The 25,527-nt window shown below is 49.4% G+C and overlaps 1 protein-coding gene across 2 annotated transcripts; it reads right to left on the bottom strand.

Moving 5' to 3' along the window:
• Positions 1-795: 795 nt before the first annotated feature.
• Positions 796-25,100, bottom strand: LOC133341769 (protein FAM78B-like). 2 transcript variants are annotated; one of them, XM_061550453.1, is made up of 2 exons: positions 24,757-25,100; positions 796-5,240 (listed from the first exon to the last, which is right to left on the bottom strand). In XM_061550453.1, exons 1-2 carry the CDS (start codon positions 25,020-25,022, stop codon positions 4,625-4,627), a joined length of 882 nt encoding a protein of 293 aa, XP_061406437.1. In that variant the 5' UTR covers positions 25,023-25,100; the 3' UTR covers positions 796-4,624. The 2 variants fall into 2 exon arrangements, with proteins under 2 accessions (XP_061406437.1, XP_061406438.1); XM_061550454.1 differs by having other exon boundaries at positions 796-5,237.
• Between the last annotated feature and the right edge of the window lie 427 nt (positions 25,101-25,527).

The raw sequence follows: 25,527 nt of genomic DNA, 5'->3' as shown, positions 1-25,527 counted from the left end.
TAGGCGCGCGTGCGTGCGAGCAAGACGAGTGTCGCGTCGCGTCTTCACTTTACGGAGCGTCTTCTAATACGGGGAATACGGTTACGCATATTAAAAAATCTACCACACAATTGGCCACTTGCTCAGAACTCGAGCACCCGCTGTTCGTGAGCTGGTGTCCACTTACAAAAAACTTCCCTCCGTTATCACGATCAGCACTTACGTCGCCTTGCTGAAGGGAGATAAAGTGGTGACTGTGTGTTTTGTCTCTTAAATATACAGTATATAATATATATATATATGTCCAGGGGCATTAATTTTCCTCGTTAAATATTTTCTGCAGCTCAGCTCCGGACCGGCTCCTAGGCTCCAGTTCGGATGAAACCCTTTGCTACGTCTAATAACAACAACAAATTCGATTTAAAGCTTTCGTTACTGCAGGGATTCATCTTCTTGGTTATTTCGGTAAAGTCACGTAGAAGGGAAATAATAAATAATAACAATAATAATAATAAACATAATAAAATAATTCTCACGACGTTTTTGCCACAACGCAAGCAGCCGTCCTCAGGTGAAGAACAGGGCTGTCATTCAGACGCTGTCTTTCCGACAGACCTGTTCTTCACCTGAGGACGGCTGCTTGCGTTGTGGCCGAAACGTCGTGAGAATTATTTCATTATGTTGTATTTTAATTTTTTTTATTATTTCCCTTCTACGTGACTTTACCGAAAGAACCAAGATGAATAACAACAACAACAACAATATTGCGGATGGTGCCAAGCACACTCAAAACGTGTACGACACCGGCCACCGGTCTGGTTTGGTGTGACTCATCGATTCACTTGCCCACGCGCATGCATCGCGGACCCACTCACAACACCTTCCAGATGCATTACCGCCGTGCGGGCATGAAACACTACAATCAGCGACGTCGATTAATCTATGAAAAAATACAATATATATTTTTTCTACAAGGTAGGCTCACTGAGCCATATAGCTTTTTTCACATTTGTACATATATATATTATGCACGTGATGAATATGCGTTAGTTCTACAGTCCCTTTCTACAGTCCATTTTTCAATCCACTGCTGGATGAAGGACAAGTCTGAACACAAGTTACTCACGATAGCTGTTTAATCACGTGACGCCATGCTGATACGGGGGGTGTAGAGAAGGAGGAGTGGTGGCGCAGTGATTAGCACGCTGCGCTATGAACTCAGCTTACCTGAGTTTGATGCCCGGTCACGGCTAACATCGGTGGCGAATATCTCAACTGGTCTTGGGTATCCCCATTCACCGGCCCTGCACAGCGCGGTGAAGTATGGTCAAATAAACCCACCCCCGTCCTTTCCTCCTGAGTGACACATCATCCAGAAGTGGATTGAACAAGAGTACTGCAAATTCATGTTTATTATTGTTTATAGTTACCGTATAGTACATATTTTTTTTCTACTGTTAACATGAGACAATAGCCCTCTCGGTCACAATTAAATTATATACAAAACAATTTATTACAAAAAACCCACGGCTGCATGCATAGCATCGTCGCTGGACAATGAGAGATGTTAATTCCCTCGCCTGGTATGCAGGAGGTCGTAGGTTTGATCCCGACCCTGACGCCTGTTGTGTATTTGGAGTTTGCGGTGTCTCTCTCTCCCCCTGGTCGCGTGTTTTTTTTTCTCTGGGTCCTCCGGGTTTTCCCTCCACATTTAGAATTAACATCGCCATGCGGTTAAAGTGTTTTTGGCTGCTATAAATTTCCACGTGATAAGCCACTTCGTTGAGCTATTATTTGTGGCCAGATCGCTTCTGAAAAAAATGACATAGCTCAGTGGGCCTTACCTGGTAAAATGAAAATAGTTTGAGTAAAAAAATTGTGTATTTTTTAGTTTAGGCTTGGAACTACACGGACTCTGAATACGAAATGCAGGCCAGGATTTGTTGTTATGCAGTTATTGCTCGCGTAAGTGATGTGATCTTGTACACCTACCCACCTCCTTATAATTAGAATGCGTAAACATGCAATGGTACGCATTATTTAAATAACTAAAATCACAGTTAACATTAGTAATGGCATAAATAAATACATCTGAAAAACGCTTATTCAGTACAGTCATTCCAGGTGAGCGGTTGTAACCTTGGAGTTCGATTAAAATCAGCCGAATTTTTCGTTGAATTTAACCCAGGAATCGAACGTGAAGTCTGCGAGTGATTGCGAGTGATCGTTACGTGCGTCGAATTCGTTTGCCTCGACATCAGATTCAAGAAGAAGAAAAACATCCGCTGGCTTGTTCCTCGTGAATTGCACAGTGTGACAACATTAACACACTGGGCCAAGTCTCGAGGCTAAGTCACGTCCCCCCCCCCGCCCCCCCTTACAAAGGAAACAATCAACATTTGGACGATTCACAGCCCTCTGTCAATCCGCCCATGGAACGAAGGCCTCCCCCACTCCACGTCGATATAATGGGAATCGTTTGACTGCACTTCACCAGGCCAGTTAGTGCGCGGTTGGTGATTAAATCCGTGGCACGCGCGAGACCATTTCAGACATCGTCGCCTCCGCCGTTAACCGTTGGCTGGGAATCGAACTCGGCAAGTTGCTTCGGTTAACAGCGCAGCACGTGGGCCACTGCCACCACCGCTCCACCCCACGTGGGCAAAGGGAAAACTTTGGCAATTTAACTAAGCCCCCCTCCCCCCCCCACACGCATCTGTCAGTATGGCTCCAGTTCCACGAAGGGAGGGGGGGGGGGGACACCACTTGCGGGGTTCGTGGCGTGCCGTCGACGAGGGAGCGTAAGCGGCTACATTCATATTTAATCAGTTCTCACCAGAGGACAAAGCGCATTCATTTATCTCGAAGAAATTAATTTGGGGGGGGGGGGGGGTGGAGTTTGACTACGTCCGCGTGTAGCGGCGGTGCCGACGCGGTGTGGATCGTGACGCCTCGGAAAAAATTGGGCCCGTTTCTTCCTCCTCCCCCCCCCACCACCACCCCCTACCGCTCTCTGCGAATGAGCCACTCCCCGGCTGTCAGGTGCGAAAGCCCTTCACGGCCAGGGCCTTAAAGCATCATTTCACGGGCCGGAAATAAAAAAAAAGAACGGGGAAGAAAGTTGGTCACAGTGATTGAATTTCACACACACAAACACACGCGCGCGCGCGCACCAAAAATAAGTCAGCAGTTTTTGCACGCGATAATTTCCCCTGACCTCCGTGGCCTGCTCAGGTTTGTCAGCAGAACGGAAGCATGTGTGTATGTGAGAGAGAGAGAGAGAAGCTCTTGACACATTAGATCATGCTGTAAAAGAACCACTAATCTTGGCTCGCAATGACCTATGCAAATTACATCTGGCCTTGGGCAAAAGCAATGTAACGAATGCCACATATAATCCTGTTCATTGCGGTTGAGAGACAATACATAATTGAGCCATGTTTGTGGACTTGCCCTTTCACAGATGCAAGGGAGGCTTTCAAAATCGCGATGCTACCTTGTCGAATTTTTTTGCGGATGATTTCCATCCTGTTTTCCTCCGCATAAGTGCGCGGTTGTAAATTGTCGAATCTTCCTCTTTGTGAGTGTAATTTTGAAACAGCTCGCCCTGCAATCACAGTTGAGTTGTTGTGCCATACTGTGTGTTGTGTGTGTGTGTGTCAAATACACATTTGAGGATGGCAGTGATTGTAATTCCGGGTGCCGTTAAAAATCAACAATCTCATCAATCACATTCAACCCGTGTTCACATTTCAGTGTTCAGATCATCCGTTAAATTGCGTTTACTGCTTATGTTTTTTTTCTCTCAAAATATAATTGCGAATAAAAACAACTCCACAAATAGTTCAGCATTGACGTCCATTAAAATGTCATTTTATATCGGGACATGCTTTGCCTTGTCACATTGCAGTCCATGATTGTCTTGAAGATTATTTTCTCCACTATTTTCTCCTGTACAGTACTTTGTGCTCAAGCAGCTTCCATCCGAGAGAGAGAGAAACGTCCTTCGTCTATTTTTAAATTAAATTATCAACTCGCAAGTCAAACATCGCTCTAACACTCTAATGGTAGTGGCATCGTAAGGCAAGACCGCCTCACAATCTCACAGACGCCAGGCATATTCCTTCCCAATAATATCCCCGCGTCGGCATTTTAGTCTCATATGAGTTTCACATTCGCAGCACCCTGATACCTGTGACATATCGGAATGCTTCGGAGGCACGCTGGAGTTCCTGCTGCTTTGTGCACTGAATGCTGGCGCCGTGCGCAATTGGCGTTGAAGACAAATGGCACTGAAGATGGCTATGGAAAGACGATAGACAGCCGGATAGCCAGACATTCCGACACCCGGGGAGCTGGACATTCGGATAGCCAGAGAGCCCAACAGCTAAAGAGCTGGACAGCCAGGCAGCTGAACAGACAGGCAGCCAGACAGCCGGGCAGCTATACAGCCAGACAACCGACCAGCCAGACAACCGACCAGCCGGACAGCTGAACAGCCGGGCAGCTATACAGCATGACAGCCGAACAGCCGGGCAGCTGAACAGACAGGCAGCCAGACAGCCGGGCAGCTCTACAGCCAGACAAGCGACCAGCCAGACAGATGAACAGCCGGGCATCTATACAGCCCGGCAGTTGGTGACTCCTACTGCTTGGGCGGGATGACCACGACACAGGGGCCGCACTTGGGCCTCCACATGAGCACCTGCGCGTCGTTGGCGCTCGGCCTCTCGAGTGCGTTGGTCGGGATGGGCTCGTTGCGCGGCAGAATCAGCGGCTGCTCCTGCCGCGCGGGGCCCACGAGGCGCGCGCGCTGCCCCAGCGGCCGCCAGGGCTCCACGTCGATGCGCAGCCGCACCCGCCAGCGCACGGTGCGCAGCACCAGGCGCTCGCGCGTGTCGGGGTTCAGTGCCACCAGCCACGTGGTGAACGTCTGGTCGCGGGTCACGCGGCTGAGCCACGGCGTCGGTGGCGCCGTGCCCGCATCGCCGCCGCCGGCGCCGCCGGCGTTAACCGGCACGGCCCACGTGACGCTGGGGTAGAAGTTGTCGTTCATGCTGACGTGCACGCGGATCGGCTTCCTGCTGCCGTTGTTGTTGTTGTTGCTGCCGCCGCCGCCGCCGTTGCCGCCGCCCCTTGGGGAAGCCGACATGCTCGCGGTCTCGGTGGTGTTGCCGTACCACGGGTAGCTCACGCCGTCCGAGTCGGAGATGGCCGAGACGTGCCCGTCCCGCAGCGCCGGCAGCTCCCAGCTCGATCTGCTGGGAGGGAATGTCCGGTTAACGTCCCACCACCCCACTCACCGACTCTTCTTCGTTCGCAATTCCGACGGAGGTTGAAAGCTTTGATATCCGTTAGATCTGTCTGTCGGTCCGTAATTGGGAAGGGAGGGGTGGGGGAGCTTCTCTGGGAGACAATAGCACAGGACAACAATGGAATTTGCGGCATTGCCCTCTGCTGCCCACAACGTTGTACAGCTTCCGCGGCCGCCGATATCAACCTGGGAGCGCATGCCGCAGAGCCCACGGCCACCCACGCGAGCCCAATGCGGGCTCGACCCTGCACGCCGAGCTTCCGAAATCGAAAATGAGATCGGGCGGCGCAATTCCGGGTTGATTTGGTATCAACGTGGCGCGGAGTGGCGTGCGCGGAACTTAACACGGACAACAGATGGCACCCCCCCCGCCCCCCCCCCCCCCCCCCCAGTGGTGAGCACGACGGGGGATCTGGTTTCGGTCTGGGGGATAAGGACATAACCCACACGCAGCAGCAGCAGCATCATCATCATCATCATCGTCCCGTGCAATTATTCACTCTCCAGGCCACGAAGTGCATTCGACGATTCACACGTATTGCAATCGGCTATCGGGGGAGCAATGCATTTTAAATTATACCATTCATCCGACGCTTGCCTCGAGTTTAATGTACAAGGTGGTCCAGATGTCTTCTTACTCACTAAGTCCTCTTCGCTTCCTGTGGAGCGTAAGGCCGCAACAAGCCCACGCCATGCCGGACTGTCTTGAGCAGCTCTCTTTGCTTCATTGAATGTGTTCTTTTTGCAGTTTCCATAAAAAAATTATGGGGTTTGTTCTTCCCCGGGGTGGGGTTGTTAGCTCCACGCCCAACCCCCAACCTGGAGGACCAGGGCTTGTCCATTTCGTCTGTCTTCTAACCTTTGACCAGTCCGGCATGGTTGGACCCAGTGCTGGATTATCCTTGTCACAAAAGTAGCTAGATATGCTATGGGCCCCGCACTTTCAAGGGCCCCGCGCTAAATGCTTCCAAGCTATCAATTCTCGTTCGGTGATTCTGCACTTGCTCTATTACTATAGTACTATACCACCTTCAACTTTTATGAACGACTGGGTGTTTAAGGTTAGCGATTTGTCGGATTGTCTAGCCGTTTAGCAAATGAAGAAATACAATTACTTTATAATGCAAGTAAACAATTAGTGTTTTAATATTTATTTTATTTATTTAGGGTCCCTAATCCGGCACTGTTTGGACCTGCCGGCTTTGCTTTCTTCGTCATGGAGTGACGTGAGCTTCTCTAACACGACAAGGCGACAACCCAGATGTCTTGTGACTTCCATTTAATTCTCTAAAGTGTAATATATATTTTGAGAGGAAGGTTTATTTAAAACATAAATTTATATGTGATGGAGGGGGGGGGGGAAGGCAAATGTGAGGGGTCAATTAGTTGGATGGGTCACAAGACATCTGGGCCACCCGGTTCAATGCAACATCAACATCTTCAAATCAAGATTGAACATCGACATCGTTCAACCTGAGGCAATGCCCGCGTCGTCCGTTCATCGGCCGTCCATAATTAGTCCTAACCCATAGAGTCTCGCTTCTCTTCTTCTCTTTTCCACATCGACGAATTTCCCTTTCGCCCGCGATGCCAAGCCCACGGGCTTTAGCTGGCATCGGGGCAGTTTAACCGGGCCCACGTCTTGTAACCCGCATAGCGGAGCTCAACAATAATTTGCGGCATCTGCGAGTGACCCACGGAATCGCCACTGTGCTCCAAAGGCGGTGGGTGGGGGTGGTGGTGGTGGTGGAGAGAGAGGAGAGAGAGGCTGAGCTCACAAACCCCCCCCCCCCCGGCTGTTCTGTAATTGGCGCGGCGTGCGAGCCGCGCGGCCACGTGCTCAGCGCGTGCTGGGTGATTGACGCGGGCCCTCAAGTTGGTGACGAACCTGTGCCTGATTGTAATGTGACGCCGCATGCCTGTCAACCCCCTTATCAGTGCCCTGCCTTATTACAGACCAATTCAGACCGTGTTGGTCACCGCCGTGCCGCATATAAATCTCAACGTTCACCCTACAAAAGTCCCATCACAAGGGAGAAACACAAACAAATAGACAATCGCCACTAGTACACTCACCACTACGCTCACCATTACATACCTGTCAACCCCCTTATCAGTGCACTACCTTATTACAGACCAATTCAGACCTTATCGGTCACCCCGTGCCCTTTTAAATCTCAACGTTCACCCTACAAAAGTCCCATCACGGGGGAGAAACACAAACAAGTAGACAAAACCACGCAATGTTTGTTGCCCTGCATTGAAACGGCTGTACGCCGCACGGACCTGCAAACTCAATTCCCCTGTACAAGTATACAGGGTTAAACCGTTACGGGTCGACAGCTGTGATGTTGTACGCTCCGCCGATAGCCGAAGGCGGCTTTAAAAGAGCGGCATGCCACAGTCGAGATGATTGGCCAGCAAGGGGGTACGCAGACACTGCTCGTCAATCAGTGGCGGGATCTGCCTGCGTCCTGCCGAGGACCGCCAATCGCTTCGGCATCACGGTGGTTGTAATTCTTTGTAATTGTAAGCGACATGAATATGATATATATAGTATGATAATTGGTTTTTTACCCTTCTATCTGGCAACAAAACTGACACCTTTTTACAAGGAGTCATGTTTGCATAGACCACAATACCTGCAGTCATAATGCAAACAAAAAATATAACTCTGATAATGTATGCACTGTCCTTGAAGTTGATTGGTCCACACCCGAGACAGCTTTCCTTAGAGCCTAGTCTCACATGGGTTGGACCAGATGATGCCAGATAGAAGGGTAAAAAAACAATTATCATATTTTTACTGACAAATGAGGTTCCCATGATATATATAGTATTTATATTACTCGTTGGTGCTTTCGGTAAAGTCACGCAGAACGAAACAACCAAAGAGTATGGATTCCTGCAGTCACGAAAGCTTCAAATCAAGATTGTATTTATATCGTTTTTGTCGTGTGTGTGAGAAATACAGAAAAAAAGGTGACACCTTCCAGCTATTTCAATTTCGCACGTACAGCACACATCTGTCTTGCAAACGGTTGATGCTAATATTACACACTTTATCCATGTAAGCATTCCTGTATGAAGGGTCATAGGAGCATAAGGAATAGTCTATGATGATTCGTTTATGATGGTGGATGAAATAGGATAAGAAATACTGGTTTCCAAACGTTGATCGCCTCCCCACGCCGCGTGGGTCATGATGGTTATAGCCGGTGTGTTTGTGTATATAGGGGTTCAGACAGTGCCGGATGAAGCGAGTGCGAGGCCTGTAGCATATGTTATAAAGGGGCCCAAAATAAAGAGAATATTAAAACTAGATTCGAAGCTTTCGTGACTGCAGGAATTACTCTTTGGTAAATTAAATAAATTAAATAAGAATATTAAAACCCACATTTTTTACTTGCATAGTAAAGTCATTTTATTTTTCCTTTTGCTATACAGCCCGATAATACGACAAATCGCTAAACTTAAACACCCAGTCGTTCGTAAAAGTTGAAGGTGGTATAGTACTATAGTAATAGAGCAAGTGCAGACTCACTCAAACGGAATTTATAGCTTGAAAGCATTTAGCACGAGGGCCCTTGAAATTGCCGGGCCCGTAGCTACTGCACATGCAGCTACTTTTGCTCCGAGGATAATCCGGCACTGGTTTCAGATCTGATACCGGGGTCGTGGGAGGTTATGTGACCAAACTTCACCACGCTGGTCATTGGGGATTGGTGAAGGGCGGTAGGGGCGGGGGAGGTGTGCGGGGAGAGCGGTTGCCCAGGACCGTATCAAGCGTCACTCGCCGCTTGCTGACCCTAGCCGGGGCAGGAAATCAACTTCACGTACAGTCTATACGGAAAGGTTGATGGCTACTGATGACAAATAGTTGCACATTTTTACGCGATAAGAATGTAGAGGTGGTGGTGGTGGCTAAAACCACCTCCTCCCTCCCTCCCTGCCTCCACCACTGCTGCAGGACCTGCTTCAGCCGGACGTGACAGAAGTTGTGACCAAGCCAGAGGGATTTGCTGCGCTGCCAGAGAGGGCAACACGGCCAGAGAGGGCGATCTGCCCTCTCTGTTCTGCCAAGGAAGCGCGCCGCGCAGCGCGCAGCCACACGCACGGCAACTGTTGGTGCAAGTGCTGTATGCGAGCACCTATGAAGGGTCCTGGCACGGCATGCCGGGGTGGGTGGGCGGCCAACAACTTCGCCCGGTCAGCCTTTGTCTCCCTCGCGTTGCGTGGTTCACACACCGCACCAGGTGGTAATTTAAGGCCGAATCGATCTGGGGAAGGAGGCCCAGGACTCGGTTCAGATAGCTGTCAGCGGTGGCCGTGATCGGTAATCGAACCTGGGTGGCCGGGTTCGTAGCGCAGTGCCCTAACAACTGCGCCACCGCTCCCCTCGTGTGGATATTGCACTCATAAAAAGACAAAGATCCCCCGAATAGCCGGGACAGACTGTTGAGGCAAGTGCTGTTATCGAGTACCTATCAAGGTCGGCACGGTCCACACGAGGGGGTGGGTGACCAGCACCACGCCCGGCCGCCTTTGTCTCCCCAGTGGCGATGTTTACACACACATCACCAGGTGCTCATTTGAGGCTGAGTCGACAATGGAAGGAACGAGAAAGAAAGACCGCACAGAGAATGGCTTAACGACGGAAGAGATTTGTGCCAGAAATATGTGTCACTGCTTGAGCATATTGGCACAGGACAAGAGAGGAAAGTGGAAACAAACGACGAAACGTGCAGTGGAACACCTACGGGGTGTCTGCCCACATGGATCGTGATGATGGTGATGATTATGTGGTCAAAAATGTGAATGGTGCAAGTGAGGCAGTGGCATTTTGCTAGTTTCCATTCGAAACATTTCACCTGGTTCTTCAGCAAAAAATAGTCCTTGGGGGAAACGTATCACCGTGCTTCGGTATTGCTCGATGATGATTTGTTCGCAACTGACGTAGAATATCCCTCTGTCAGTGACTGGGGGAATTCCTCTTATCGCTCTGTCAGCGAGAGGATCCTTCGACCATTCTTGACCGTGCTCGTCAGCGCCGGCTGGATAAGTTGCAGAGGGCCCCCGTAGCGGTTTAGGCTTCGCCGGGCACCAATGTCAGCCGTGGAATGGCACCCAGGTCGCCCGGTTCACGGCGAAGCGCGCTTGCCTTCTGGGCAGCTGCTCTCCGATTGCTTTATAAATTCCGGTATCACCGAAGATCCACCGTTGTATTGTCCGCGAGAAACCGTGATTTTGACGAACGACCGTTGACCAAACCATTGGGAACTGTTCTAACCGTGTAGCCAACCAATGAAATATTAGCCAGCGTAGATGCAGGAGGGTGATGAAGAAGGGAATCGACTGATAACATCGAGGAAGGATGCAGCGGTGGCGTAGGTGGTTAGCGCGCCGTGCGTATGAAGCCAGCGTTCCGGGTGTAATCTCAGGTCACAGCGAACGTCAGCTGCTGAGTGATGTCTGAACCGATCCCGGGACACTCAACTTCTCCAACTCGCACTGGCCGGCGTGGTGAAGTATGGCGACGAAGGCCCCTATGACTGGCACGATGTGGAGAGGCTTTCACCCCAGCAGTGGGTTGACCAAGGATTTTAAATTATTATCAGTATCAACCTTCCAGCAACGGAGTGGCCTCCGAGCAGACGCTTCGGAGGACGTGAGTGGATGGATATCTCAGGCTGCCACCAAGCTTTCGCGAAGAGACAGCACAAGAGATTTCGATTTAAAGCTTTCGTGACTGCAGGGATTCATCTTCTTGGTTCTTTCGGTAAAGTCACGTAGAAGGGAAGTAATACAATTATTGTATAATGTTTTATTTTTATTATTTTATTACTTCCCTTCTACTTGACTTTACCGAAAGAACCAAGAAGATGAGCACAAGAGATGTTGTATATATACTCGCATTGGGTAAGTAAAAGTGCACAATGAAGCGTGGAGAGATGCGTGCTCGGAATTATATCGAGTCAGAAAGAGGAACACGCGCATTTTTGAAAACAAATACACTGTGCATGTTGAACTTCTATCGCAGTGTACCAAGCCGACCGTGCTCGAAGCATCACGCTGACTCATCATCTTGGTTCTTTCGGTAAAGTCACGTAGAATGGAAATAATAAAATTATAAAAATTAAACATAATAAAATTATTCTCACGACGTTTCGGCCACAACGCAGGTCTGTCGAGAAGACAGAGTCTGAATGACACACCCCAGGCTTGGAGCGGCTATTTAAGCAGGGATGGAGGGGGGAAGAGCGCCTTGACAAAATAATTTGCATATCAAGAGGAATTTAGCATATTTATGGGAAATGCAGATATGCGATTAGTACTACTTGTGAAATGGCTGACTCTGAATGAAAATGAGTGAGGCCTGGGCAGGGCCGTTGGACAAGACTGGGGATGTAACGGCAGCCAAAGGAGAGAACGACCACCGCAGAAATTTGGTTTGAAAAAAAAAACATTCATGAGCAGGAGCGAAATGAATTGTGGCATCGCCGCACCGTGCGAGGGATGGAGATGATGGGGTGAGGTCTTCGTTCAGCAGTGGATAGGCCATGACAAAGTGATGATGAGCATGATCATAGACTGATGATAGGTGAGATAGCCTACACCTGCCAGCATTCCAGAGTGTTATACCCTCACTCGACAAAAATCGGCTGTAGCATTATCAAGTCACGAGTTGGGAGTTTCAGAAGTCAGCTCAAATTTAACATATGCCGTTCAGGCGGTGATAAACTCAGAGTCGTCCAGCCCAACCAAGCCGCGCAGACTGCATTGCATTCATCAGTGCCATGCAAATAACTAAATGGGGTTCGTTCACGATAGTAAATTACAAGATTACGTGACACCTCTTTTGGCGTCATCTGGTCCAACACCATGTGAGACTAGGCTCTAAGGAAAGCTGCCTCGGTTGTGGACCAATCAACTTCAAGGACAGTGCATACAATATCAGAGTTGTGTTTTTGTTTGCATTCCGACTGCAGGTATTGTGGTCCATGCAAACATGACTCCTTGTAAAAAAAAGGTGTCAGTTTTGTTGCCAGATAAAAGGCTAAAAAAACAATTATAATATACATAAAGTCCTTAATCTCCACGTAGAGACCACGGCACGCCCGACCATTACGTTAATAACGCAGTGGGCCTATTTCCATCGACTCAAAGTACGCGTGCAGCCCTTTGTAGATCCGCCGCTGGACGAGGGCTTCTGTTGTGGGTCGTGTGGATGTATTTCACCAAACTTGACCATTGCTCGTCAGTGCGGGGATTAGCGGAGGTGAGAAGGGTTGCCTTGAAGCGCGGTATACAGTACAATGGATTGTCCTCCGCTGCAGCCTATAACACCTGTTATATTCACGGTGGACGTCCATCCAAGCCTCGTGCAGGGCTCAATTCTACCTAGCGTCCGAGATCTATCGAGATCGGGCGCATTCCACGTGATTTGGTCGTATAGGCTTTATAGGCTACAGCATACATCGATGTATCCACAATCATAGAGAGATAAAGATCCTGCGTATGGTCTTGACAGACTCTTAGGGCGCGTTGCTGTTAGCGAACACCGATGAAGGCGCGGTACGCGAGGGAGTATGAAGACAGAACCATGCCCGACCGCGTTTGTCTCCCTAGTGGTAATGCTTTAACACACCGCAACAGGTACTCGTTCGAGGCTGAGTCGACCTAGGAGAGCCCCAGGACCGGTTCAGATATCGTCACTGGTGTTGGCCGTGAGCGGGGATTGAACGCGCACACACACACAGGAAAATCTCAATAAAGATTTAACCCTTATTTTACACTAATGCATATCCTGAGACCTTCTTAAACAGGAACTGTGATCGCAAACAGACTGTTTCCTGATACAAAAATTTGTCATAAAAGGGCAGTTGCAATAAAATACAAATATCAAAATGCCCAACGTTTTCACTATCAAAAGTCATAGCTACCGTCCGTCTCTGTTGGTTCGCTACAATCATTTGTCCCATATTTAATATATTTATAAAAATAATCTTGTGATACTGCGTTGGCAATAGGTGCGACAAGCACAAATAACACAACTGCATGCAGTCGTCAATGAGACTGTGGTCTTCAAATGAAAATATATACAGGCGACAATTTTGGGCAATATCCCATCATCCCCCTCTCTGCTCTGAAGAAGGTCCATTGCCCGCAACGTCACCACCTATTACTGTACAGTACACTGTATATATATTTGTATCTTTTTATAGTATGTTAGCGAGTGAGATGCGTGAGCTGGATTGGGGAGGCCTTCATCCAGCAGTGGGTTCATATTGATCGATGTTGATGATAGTTCATTAAATGCTTATGTTGTAGTTATGGTGGCAATAATGGTCGGGGTTGAACCCTAAGCAGTATTTATTCAACATTTACCAACGGCCGTGTGTTCTTTTTCCACGTTTCCGTGAATTTATTTGCTTTGAAATATTCCGAGTAAAATATCGATGTGTATTTGTTTTTCTACTGGCATGCACCGCAAGTGATTTCCAGGAAATAGTAAGCAGAGAGTTGAATTAACTGGCCAACATTCAGTACCGCTCCGTTATTTAACGTGCTATAGTTTCAAAATGCCATGTATTTGTGCAAAGCGTCCACCCCACCAATCATGCAGATGAAGGCACGGGTTGTATCAGCCTCCAAAACAAGCAAGCATTGCAGGTCTCCCTTGTAAAATATACTTGTATTCTCAATGGATTGGTTCTGGGATGAAAATCAAAGTTATTCACTGCTTTCAAGGAACATAGAGGCATTGGTGCTCATATCTCCTGTTTACAGAGCTCAGCCAGGGATGGATACTCCACATTCCTATGGCGGGGTTGAGTTACTCCAGACGACAACCCATTGTCGACTCCCCGCACGAAGGGCGATCATGTTATTGGCCCCAGAGGGATGACGGTCTGAGTCAACACCAGGATAATGGCTGCAGAGTTTGGTAGTACATGTTGTTTACGTCGTTTATTGTGAAAATTCGGTCACAGTTCCTATGACCACTGTTTCATTGCTTTTATGGCTTTATTTTGGTGATTTTCGAAAAGTTTTTTGGTTTGGCCATGTTTGTTTGTTGTAGTACAGAGTTAGACTGATGGCCTTAATCTAAGTTGTCTTGTGGTTGTGGTTGTTGTTTGACTTGCATCCTACTGGGATTTTTGCACACAGCGTTTGTGTACGGTGCTTTTTCTGCAATATTTTGCCGCCTTTTCTTGGATTTTCTGTTTGCACTCAGTCACATGTTTACTTTAAGATGTTTTTTGTTCATGTTTTTGTTTTTTGTTTGTTGCGGTTGCACCCGATTCAAGAGCCGAATGGCTCACAGGGCTATACCTAATAAATGAACTTGAACTAATCACGAATTTTGACATTAACCTGCGCATGCACTATAATAGTGTATTTTCTTGGATTTTCTTGGATTTTCTGTTTGCACTCAGTCACATATTCACTTTAAGATGTTTTTTTGTTCATGTATTTTGTTTGTTGCGGTTGCACCCGATTCAAGAGCCGAATGGCTCACAGGTCTACACCAGATAATGAACTGAACTTGAACTTCACGTGCTGGAGTAAACGAAACGTCGGACATCGTGACAGAACAAGACGCACGAACCCATCCCCCCCCCACCCCCGCCCACAAAAAAAGCATCGGAGAAACTCACAACGGGAATTGGGCACACATCTTGATGCAGGACCCTCGTGCCGAAAGTCCCTGAGACTCTCTATGATAAGGCCATCGTGGGCCAAAGGGATTTGCCGTTCGAAGTATATTAGCTGGTGCTTGTGCAACAGAATATATCTGCTGCTTGTCAGAAGGCTGAAGAGGAATGCAATCAAGCGCTCTCTTGGTACGACCACATTGTGAAGGTGAGACTGGAGAGTTAACGCGTAGTGCAAATTTGGGTCAGGACGCTGCCTGACTTTTAATTCGTTTCGCAGTCATCGCAGTTATTTGTGATATCTACGCCTGCTCGCGCCGCTCACAGTGCCGTGCACAGCAAGTTGCATTCCTCCATTCATTCACCCACCCGTAGGCTCACATCGCGAGAGTTCGTCTTCAATATCGCTTTCGTTCCGGGCAATTGCGTTGCGCATTTAAGCCTTTCAACTGCAGCACCTCGGTCAATCCACTGCTGGATGAAGGGCACCTCCGCTCCCTTCCTCCACCACCTGCCCCTGCCGTGTCGGTCATTGGGGTTGTTCGCTCGAAGACCAAACTTCATCCACGCTGGTCGAAGCGGGTTTGGCGAACGGCAGAGGGCCCGCGAAACCGTCTCGGTTGTTACTCGCCACTGACGCTAGGCCGTGGCCGGGGATCGAACTCAGGTGATCACCGCGTTCGTAGCTTCTTGCGTGTTAAATTAACGCAAAGACAGCAGCAGCAGCAGAAGCAGCCAGGGAGCGTTGGCGCAGTCGTTAGCGCACTGCATTCCGAAGCCACCGACCCAAGTTCGAACCCAGGCCACGGCTTAAAATAATTGGTTCTATTGTGTCGACTCAGCCTTAAATCGGCATCTAATCCGATCTGCAAACCCTCAGCGCTGATATGGGGTGGTGGGAGCGGTGTTGGCTGAAGTTATCCATTGGCAGCATTTCGTGAATTAGTGATGTTCTGTCTGTGAGCGCATTGGTTAGCGAGCTTATATAGTAGAACCAGTCCTGACACCCCCCCACCACCACCACAGACCCCAATGCCTTTGTTTGCTGGCGCGCGAGGGCGTGCGTCTGACGAGACGTACCCACGGTATGATGATTATGTGCGGCCGGCACCGGGCTATTGCGGGGGGCATTTATACGCCGCTCATGCGATCGCAGATGCATAACGCATAAGCGAAATCGCCCGGGTAGTTTCCCATTAGGGCCAAGATCAATAGACGAGGTGACCTTGCTAGCCGCGGAATCGATGCGACAAATTCTGCTGCCCGTGATATGTTAAAGTCCTTGCGAACAAACACCGACAGCATTAAAAATGAAAGCCGTCCCCCCCCCTTTTCCTTAGCAGAGAGTTGCTTCGGTGTGGAGCGGTGGCGCAGCGGTTAGCGCGCTATATATGACGATAAATATGATACGTAGTCCTGTGGTTAAATCAGTGGCGATATTCATATTTGAACCGGGGTTTGGGCCCCGCGTCTCCAACCGAGTCGCGTCCGACCCCACGCCTTCATCAACCAGCTGGTCACTCCAGCAAAAAAAGAGGAATCAATTATTTACAGCCCGATCAATACACTTATTGATGACGGCCTCCTCAAGCCTTGCTCTAACCCGAACTGGTCAGCGTTGGTTGAGTATTGTTAAATCAACCACCCCATGACCGACGCAGCATGGGTGAGGCTTTTAATCCAGCAGTGGAATTAACGAAGGATTGTTACATTATAGGTGATTGAATTACATAATCACAAAGACAAAGATCCCTCGTAAAGCATGAACAGACTGTTGGGGTAAGTGATGTTACTAAAGCCGGAAGGACACAAGAGGGGGTGGGTGGCAATCACCACGCCCGGCCGCCTTTGTCTCCCCCAGTGCTGACGCTTACACGCCGCACTAGACATTAATTTAAGGGATGAGTCAGATATTCGACGCTGATGTTGGCCGTGAGCGGGAATCGAACTCAGGTCGGCGGTACAGGTACACTAAAAACAACAACAGGATCACTTCTCTACCAGCGTGCATTCTACACACACACACAAACATCACCCACGCACCTCACCCACGAACCTCACCCACGCATCACCCACGCGCAACACCCACGCACCTCACCCACGCATCACCCAGGCGCATCACCCGCGCACATCACCCGCGCACCTCACCCACGCGCAACACCCACGGACCTCACCCACGCATCACCCAGGCGCATCACCCGCGCACATCACCACGCGCATCACCCACGCACCTCACCCACGCACAACACCCACGCACCTCACCCACGCACAACACCCACGCACAACACCCACGCACCGCCCCACGCAAACACTCACGCACAACACCCACGCACCTCACCCACGCACCTCACCCACGCACCTCACCCACACGCATCACCCACGCACCTCACCCACGCACCTCACCCACGGGCAACACCCACGCACCTCACCCACGCACCTCACCCACTCGCATCACCCACGCACCTCACCCACGGGCAACACCCACGCACCTCACCCACGCGCATCGCCCACGGGCATCACCCACGCACCTCACCCACGCACCTCACCCACGGGCAACACCCACGCGCAACACCCACGCACCTCACCCAATCGCATCACCCACGCACCTCACCCACGCGCATCACCCAGGCGCATCACCCACGCACCTCACCCACGGGCAACATCCACGCGCAACACCCACGCACCTCACCCACGGGCAACACCCACGCACCTCACCCACGCGCATCACCCAGGCGCATCACCCACGCACATCACCCGCGCACCTCACCCACTCGCATCACCCACGCACCTCACCCACTCGCATCACCCACGCACAACACCCACGCACCTCACCCGCGCGCATCACCACCCACGCACCTCACCCACTCGCATCACACACGCAACACCCACGCACCTCACCACGCGCAACACCCACGCACCTCACCCACGCACCTCACCCACGCGCAACACCCACGCACCTCACCCACGCGCATCACCCACGCATCTCACCCACGCACCTCACCCACGCACCTCACCACGCACATCACCCACGCACGTGGCATCGGGCATTCCGAGTACAGTGCCCTTGCCCGCAGGAGTGGCTGTACCCCACGCGTGCCAACCTCCGCAGCGAGCCCGCCTCTCTCTCTCTTTCTCTCTCCTCCTCCAGTGAATCGCTCAAGCCTCCGACTGTCATAATTGCTCAGCCTGGCTCTGTCATCATCTGGCTGGCTGCTTTAGACGTGTTCAGTTGCACCACGCCGCCGCCACACGTGCTAAAATTAGGCATAATTATAACAGTTTCGTTCGGTTCACACCGTCCGGAGCTACAGGCGCCGCGTGTGTGTGTGGGGGGGGGTTGTTTTTGCTGTTGTTCATAAAATAATAATGCCAGGCGAATGTTATTGTGAAGGGCTTCCGCTCGAGCAGAGGGCAGATCTAGGGAGCCCCTCAGGAGGGTATTCTACCTAGGATGGACAGATACGCAAGAGTATTTAAAAAAAAAAACGCGATATCGAACACCCCGACCCTTTTGGATTTGGAAGTCCGACGTACGAACAAATGACACCACGCTCTTTGGTTCTTTCGGTAAAGTCACGTAGGTAGAAAGATAAAATAAAAAAATAAATAACGACGTTTCGATCGCAACACAAGCGATCGTCCTCAGACAGAAATAATATAATAATCCAGCAGTAGAGAACTGCTGCTGCACCAGGAAGTTCTTCGTGATTTATTTTAATTAGATTTTTCTACCTACGTGACTTTACCGAAAGAACCAAAGAGTATGGATTCCTGCAGTCACGAGAGCTTCAAATCACGCAATAACACGGCGGTTAGCATCCCCTTTAAAATAACAGGCATGTCAGACCTCGAAAGCTAAAGCGGCCTTTTCAGCACGCGTCGTGCTTGGATTGGGTGACCACTCGGGGTTTTGCCAGGATTTCTAAAGCCGTGCGACTGCGAGGGTGTCCAGGATATGGCAGGACAGCAAATAATTGAATCTTTAACACGTAGGCTTTCGCAACCAATATTATTCATAATCAACGTTTTTGGGTTTAGATCGCGTTATTTATAAATGTGTCGTAACCCTCCACCAATTGTAAATGTTGTGGTTTCACGCTTCAACACACCGGTGGGCTAAAGCAGTAAACTATTTGTCTTTTGTCAACGTGACACTTTTTACTGATTGGCCGTGTCGGGTGGTGGAGGGTTACGACACATTTATAAATAACGCGATCTAAACCAAAAAACGTTGATTATGATTAATTGAATCTAACTGCGCGGCGCATTCAGTACGAGTATAACCCCCCTTCGCATGCGTGGGCATCCCTCCGGTGTCTCCAATTTCCTTGCACGTGAAGCCAACCGCTCATTGAAGGAGTTGGCCAAGCATGCCAATACAGCAAAATGGAATCGTGTGCGTAAGAATTAATGATTATTGAACGAAGAATTAAGAAACATCACATTCGAATGATATTGCCGTGTTGTGTTTGCACTGACAGAGCAAACGCACGTGCAACAGAGGCTGGAGACAACGAGACAATACAAAGGAGACACCAACGATGTGGGTGGGACACATGGATCGCTTTGTTTATGCTCGGGGATGGGGGAGCGGTGTCCACCTGAGTTTGATTCCTGACCACGGTGACGCATCAGTAGCGGGTGAAATCTTTATCCGTCAAGGGGTCCCCCCCCTCCTTCATCAACCCGTTTGGTGAAGTATGGTCCAACAACTCCCATGGACGATACGGCGTTTGGGGCGGGGGGGAGGGGAGGTCTTCATCCAGGTGTGGATTGACAAAGTGCCGAACAATATTTGTATTATTAATAAAAAAATGAAATTAAAATTAAGAAAAAATTAAATATTTTTTTAAAACTATTTTTAATTTCATTTTTTAATTAATTTTAATTTAATTTTTTACCTACGTGACTTTACCGAAAAAACTAAGAGTATGAATCCTTGCAGTTACGAAAGCTTCAAATCTAGAATTATTAATTATAGCCCACGTGGCACTTGTGATACCAGAGTGCATGTAGCCTCGATTCAAAGGGGTAGCGCCTACTTCGGGGGTAACTTTCCGCGGTGCTGAAATGCATCGCCTTTTGCCCCGGCGCGACAACGTTCCGGCAAATCTGATCGGTCAATCGAGAGTGGAGGTCAAGCCTCGTTGGTGGATCAGCTGCCAAGCAGCATTGATCCCTCTCTGCCCTATTGATTGATCTGCATTAGCGATGTGCGTTCTTTAACGCGCCGTACGGTTTTGCGCTGTGCGCTCTCGCGAGCATGCCGGAGCGTGTCCGCCTCTTCTCTACCAACACAGCCAAGTACTGTATATGCAAAGGTGATGCAAGCGTCTATCGCAGCTGAATTAGCCTATGTGGCAATCTAAATGTTGCCGTATTCTCTGGTTGCAAGACGCACCCAAAACGTGGCGCTCGGTGTCAACAGAATTGCACTTGTAAAGAACATGTGTGCACTTTTTTGTTGATGTGTGAGTGATATTTGATCTAAATCGACTTCTGTGCACTTCCCCCCACCCCCCACCACCGCCACAAAGACAAAGATCCCCTGTGCAGCCTTTAACAGACTTCTGGGGCAAGTGCTTCTTTCGAGCACCCCCCCCCCACTTACCCCGATCCACCCCCACACAATTCACCAGCTCGCGGAGTGGTGAAGTATGGTCAAACGAGCCCCCATATTCGGCACTGTGCGGAGAGGCCGTCACCCAGCGAGGGACTCACAATGGCTTGTAAATAATTACTCGGCTAATTTCGATTTAAAGCTTTCGTGACTGCAGGGAGTCATATTTTTGGTTCTTTCGGTAAAGAACCAAGAATATAATTACTCGGCTTTTAAGATGACCGCTTGGAGCCCCGAGCTTTTGCTCAAGTCCGCCTCATGTCCAGCGCCATCTCTCCTGTGAAGTGGAGTTTTGAGACACGGCGATGGTGTCATTAAACAAGAAGTCCGCCTGCGCGTTTATTTTCGTCTAAGTCCAAAGCTCGTCGCTTGAAGTGTAACCCAGGTGCTCCGAAAACGCGAGTCAGAAACCCTGCTTCATATTAACGAATTAAAAACTATTTTATTTATTTGTTTTACCAGGTAAGAACCACTGAGCTGTACAGCTATTTTTCGGAAGCAACCTGGCTGCAATTCATAGCTCAACGAAGTGGCTTATCACGTGGCATTTTATAGCAGCCAAACACTAAATACGTGTCGATTCTAAACGTGGAGGAGAAAACCCTGAGGACGCGGAGAAAAACCCACGCGACCACGTGGAGAACACGCAAACTCCAAATACACCAGCGTCAGAGTCGGAATTGAACCCACGATCTCCCGTATACCAGGCGAGGTAGTTAACATCTCATAGCCAACGTGGCCCCGAGTCATATTTTTCAAGCGGAAATACCTTTTTTTTGTTCTTGGCAATTTAAAGAAATGTATTCCTTAAGTCTGTGCTGCTGGCTACTTGATATGGAATTGTCAAGGTGCCTCGCCTTTTACAATGTACAGCTTTATGTTAGTCCACTGCTGGATGAAGGCCTTTTCCACGATATTTGGTCCATGGGGGAGAGTGATTTGACCAAAACGTAATGTCGCTTGTTGGTGTGGTATTTAAAATAATAATTATATTGCTGCCATAATTCACCCACACGATGATGCTATGAATAAACATCTCAAAAAGGAATTGGCCCGATAACTCAAGCATGGCATTCGTAGTGGAAATAAAAGTGTCTTCAGCACTCGCTCAGACTTCTGTGGGTAAATAATTGAGGTATGACAATGTTTTCGCATTTCGCATTCACTACTTACGGACAACCATGATTGAGTGACCAATGCAACATTCTAGTGATGTGCTAGCATGTCTAAGAAGCAACTAATTGACGCGAATATGGTTGAGGCCACCACGCTTATAACTAAGATCAATTCTAAAACGAAAAGTGTTCTAATTTTAGCCCCCAAATAATATGGCTTGGAGCTGGATCGTCGTCACCTACATGACCGAGTCAGCAAAGCGTTATTCATTGCTTTAAGTTTCGTGGTAAACACTTACAAATACATACAAACCCTAATCTTCATTGTATCGAGTAATTCACCTCCAGCGGGCAGAGTGCCGTTAAAGCTGGTGGGTAGCAAGCTAATTCCGCTTCTGGATTACTCGCACGGAATATATAGTGTAGCTTCAATAGTGTAGCCTGAAGTCAAGTGGGCGTGTGTATGAAGACTCGAGCGTTGGGTTACACAACAGTGAAAGTTCGTCTATATACAGAGAGGGCGACAGGGTTGACGGTGCAGTGATGACACTGGTGCCTCACAGACAGAAGGGACTGGGTTCGATCCCCAACTCGGTTGGCTTTCTCCGTGGAGTTGATGTGTTTCTCTCTCTCCATTTTCAGCATGGGTTACGTTTGGGGTGCCCTGGTTTCGTCGCATAGCTAACAAAAAACAACGACCCGTGCAATGTAACTGCTATTGGCCAAACATCCCCGTGCTTATACAAGCATTCCTGCCAATCACTAAAATGGGAATTATGCACAACGATCCATCGCCCTCCCATACGATGCAAACTTGGCAGGAATCTCCTTGACAACAGTCTTGAGACTCGGTGAGGCTTTGCTGGGTAAACAATCGGAAAAAAATAACAACAACAACAACAACAGAAAATAATAGTTGAACATGCTGACCATGCTTCTCTTACTTGTGATCTAATTTAGTTGTTTATATTAATTTTATTTATTTTCACCTACGTGACTTTACCGAAAGAACCAAAGAGTATTAATCCTTGCAGTCACGAAAACTTCAAATCTAGAATCATGTTTCTCTTCCTTCATGATACGATGCACCACGTTGACCAGCTGGCAACCCAGTGAGACCACGGGCTCTCTTTGTCACGGGAGGCCTGAGCGAGAATGAGATCTCATTTTGCAAAGTAAAACCCGATAATTCCCACCGCACCATCTCCTAAACAAGTAAAGTGTTCAGTATAAAGGATACATGTTCAGCCCCCGCAACGGCTTGCTCAACACCACTGCTGGTGGAAATGTTCGCAGTGCAAAGCTTATAAACTAAAAACCTTTTTTTTTATTTTACCAGCTAAGGCTCACTGAGCTGTATAGCTCTTTTTCAGAAGCGACCTGGCTTCTGAAAAAGAGCTATACAAATGACAGCTCAACGAAGTGGCTTATCACGTGGAAATTTAAAGCAGCCAAATCCTCTAAGCGCGTGACGACGATTCTAAATGTGGAGGAGAAAAACCGAAGGACCCGGAGACAAATCCACGCGACCAGTAGCAGGCGTCAGGGTCGGGATCCAACGCATGACCTCCTGTGTACACCAGGCGAGGTGGTTAACATCTCATAGCCACCGTGATTATGATGATGAGAGAGAGACACGCAAACTCCAAATAAACAGCAGGCGTCAGGGTCGGGATCGAACTCACGACCTCCTGTACACCTGGCGAGGTAGTTAACATCTCATAGCCACCGTGATGATGACGAGAGATAGACACGCAAACTCCAAATATACAGCAGGCGTCAGGGTCTGGATCGAACTCACGACCTCCATGTACACCAGGCGAGGTAGTTAACATCTCGCCACAGTAGATGTGTACTATCGCGAACGCTGGTATCGCCTAAAGTTGTCAATGGGATTTGTCTCACAACACGGACACATTCGGGTGAGCATTTGACCATTGCGGGTGGACCAAGAGCGCACGAGTCACGGTGAATATTGTCACTGAACAAAAAAAAAATATGAATCACGGTCGCTGGGAACACTGCCCAAAGGTCCACAACGACAATCGGCCAGTAACAAGCAGCACTGTTGAAGTTGTAATAGCAGAGAGAGAGAGAGTAAATGCGCTTCTTGAATTGCGCTAGGTTATTATTCTTCTATAAGAACTCGGTGGGGGGAGGAAAGAGACGATTACGTGCGGAGGGGTTTTCAAAGAGGAGCAGTGCGCGGGAATAAATCGAGAGAGAAGCAGTGTGGTGAGTGAGTGTGTGAGTGAGAGAGTGAGCGTGTGGGTGAGTGATTGGGTGAGTGAGTGAGTGTGGGTGAGTGATTGGGTGAGTGAGTGAGAGTGTGGGTGAGTGATTAGGTGAGTGAGTGAGAGTGTGGGTGAGTGATTAGGTGAGTGAGTGAGAGTGTGGTTGAGTGATTGAGTGAGTGAGAGTGTGGGCGAGTGAATGGGTGAGTGAGTGAAAGTGTGGTTTAGTGATTGGGTGAGTGGAAGTGTGGGTGAGTAATTGGGTGAGTGAGTGAGAGTGTGGGTGAGTGATTGGGTGAGTGAGTGTGGGTGAGTGATTGAGTGAGTGAGAGTGTGGGTGAGTGATTGGGTGAGTGAGTGAGTGAGTTGTTGTGACCTGCAGTGTGGTGGTTAAACACGGCGTGGTGGATGAGACGAAAAAAGTCTGGTCGACTGATCCCTGAACATTAGTGGAGGAGTCAAATAATATTCACTGTGTATGGTGAACAGTCGCCAGGCTAATAGCGATAGTAGAGTGATAAGGAGGCGATTATCCGTCTGTAAGCGAGTGACTCGAGCAATGATTACGTTCACTGGAACAGTAACCGCGGTAATAGCGATCGAAGAGAGAGTGATGGTAAGCGCGATGTGAGAGTGATAAGTAGGCGACTGTCCATCGGTGAACGATTGAACCTCAGCAACATACCTTTGGGGGGGAGGAGAGGGGGGGGGATGGGTGTGTGGGTGTGCGGGGAAGAATAGGGCACGCACGATGATGGATCTCACCCACCACCCCACCCTTCCACATCCCAGGATCGCGTTAATTGCACGCGCGCTAAGTGAATTCGCGACGTACATTCCCAGCTCTCCGTAGACGTTGTGGAACTCCATGTGGTCGCACGCCTGCACGAAGCCCACGACCCACGTCTGTCCCGGCGGGATCGGGGGCACGACGAGTCGAGCCGACGCACGGAAGTAGGGCGTCTTGTAGCGCAGCACGATGGGCGACGACTCCTCAACTACGGTCGGCGTGGAGTCGATCGTGGCCGAGAACTCCTCCACCACGATGTTTTCTCGGCGGAGGCGCCGCGGCTTGCAGATGAGGCTCTGGATGCAGCCCATGGTGGCGGTCGGTCGGTGTCACTAGACCAGAGGTTTGACCAGAGATGAGACGCGCACCTCGATGTTTGGGACCGCTCCTGCCCACCAAACTCACCCACCCACCCACCCACCCACCTCCTTTCCTCGACTTGATTGAGATCAAGGTGTCATCGTTCCAAAAGCCGTGAATTCCACCACAGCTCCAGCCGACTCCGGCAATGATTGTCCTATCGTCCGTATGGGGTTTCCACCGTGGAGTCGGAAGATCGCACCGTCGGTATATTTTACGTGCCACTTCGGCGGCCGCGTTGGAAAGTTGCAAACGTGCGAAGTGATTTGTCCATTTGGCGAGCCGGAGTGGAGCAGCGACGCCGATGATGCGTCTAAGCCGCGGAATGGAGATTACCCCTCGAATCACCACCACCACCACCACCAACAACAACAACCACCACCATCCACCACGACCACGACGCGACCGTGCAGTTGAAGGTTGAGCCGATGCGATGAGATACACCGTGAGGTTTGG

Source organism: Lethenteron reissneri, chromosome 12, assembly GCF_015708825.2.
Source record: "Lethenteron reissneri isolate LAM-NWPU_2019-01 chromosome 12, ASM1570882v1, whole genome shotgun sequence".
NCBI classification, from domain to species: Eukaryota; Metazoa; Chordata; class Hyperoartia; order Petromyzontiformes; family Petromyzontidae; genus Lethenteron; species Lethenteron reissneri.
Note: the sequence above shows the minus strand (reverse complement) of the source record. Positions and strands in the feature narration are given on the sequence as shown.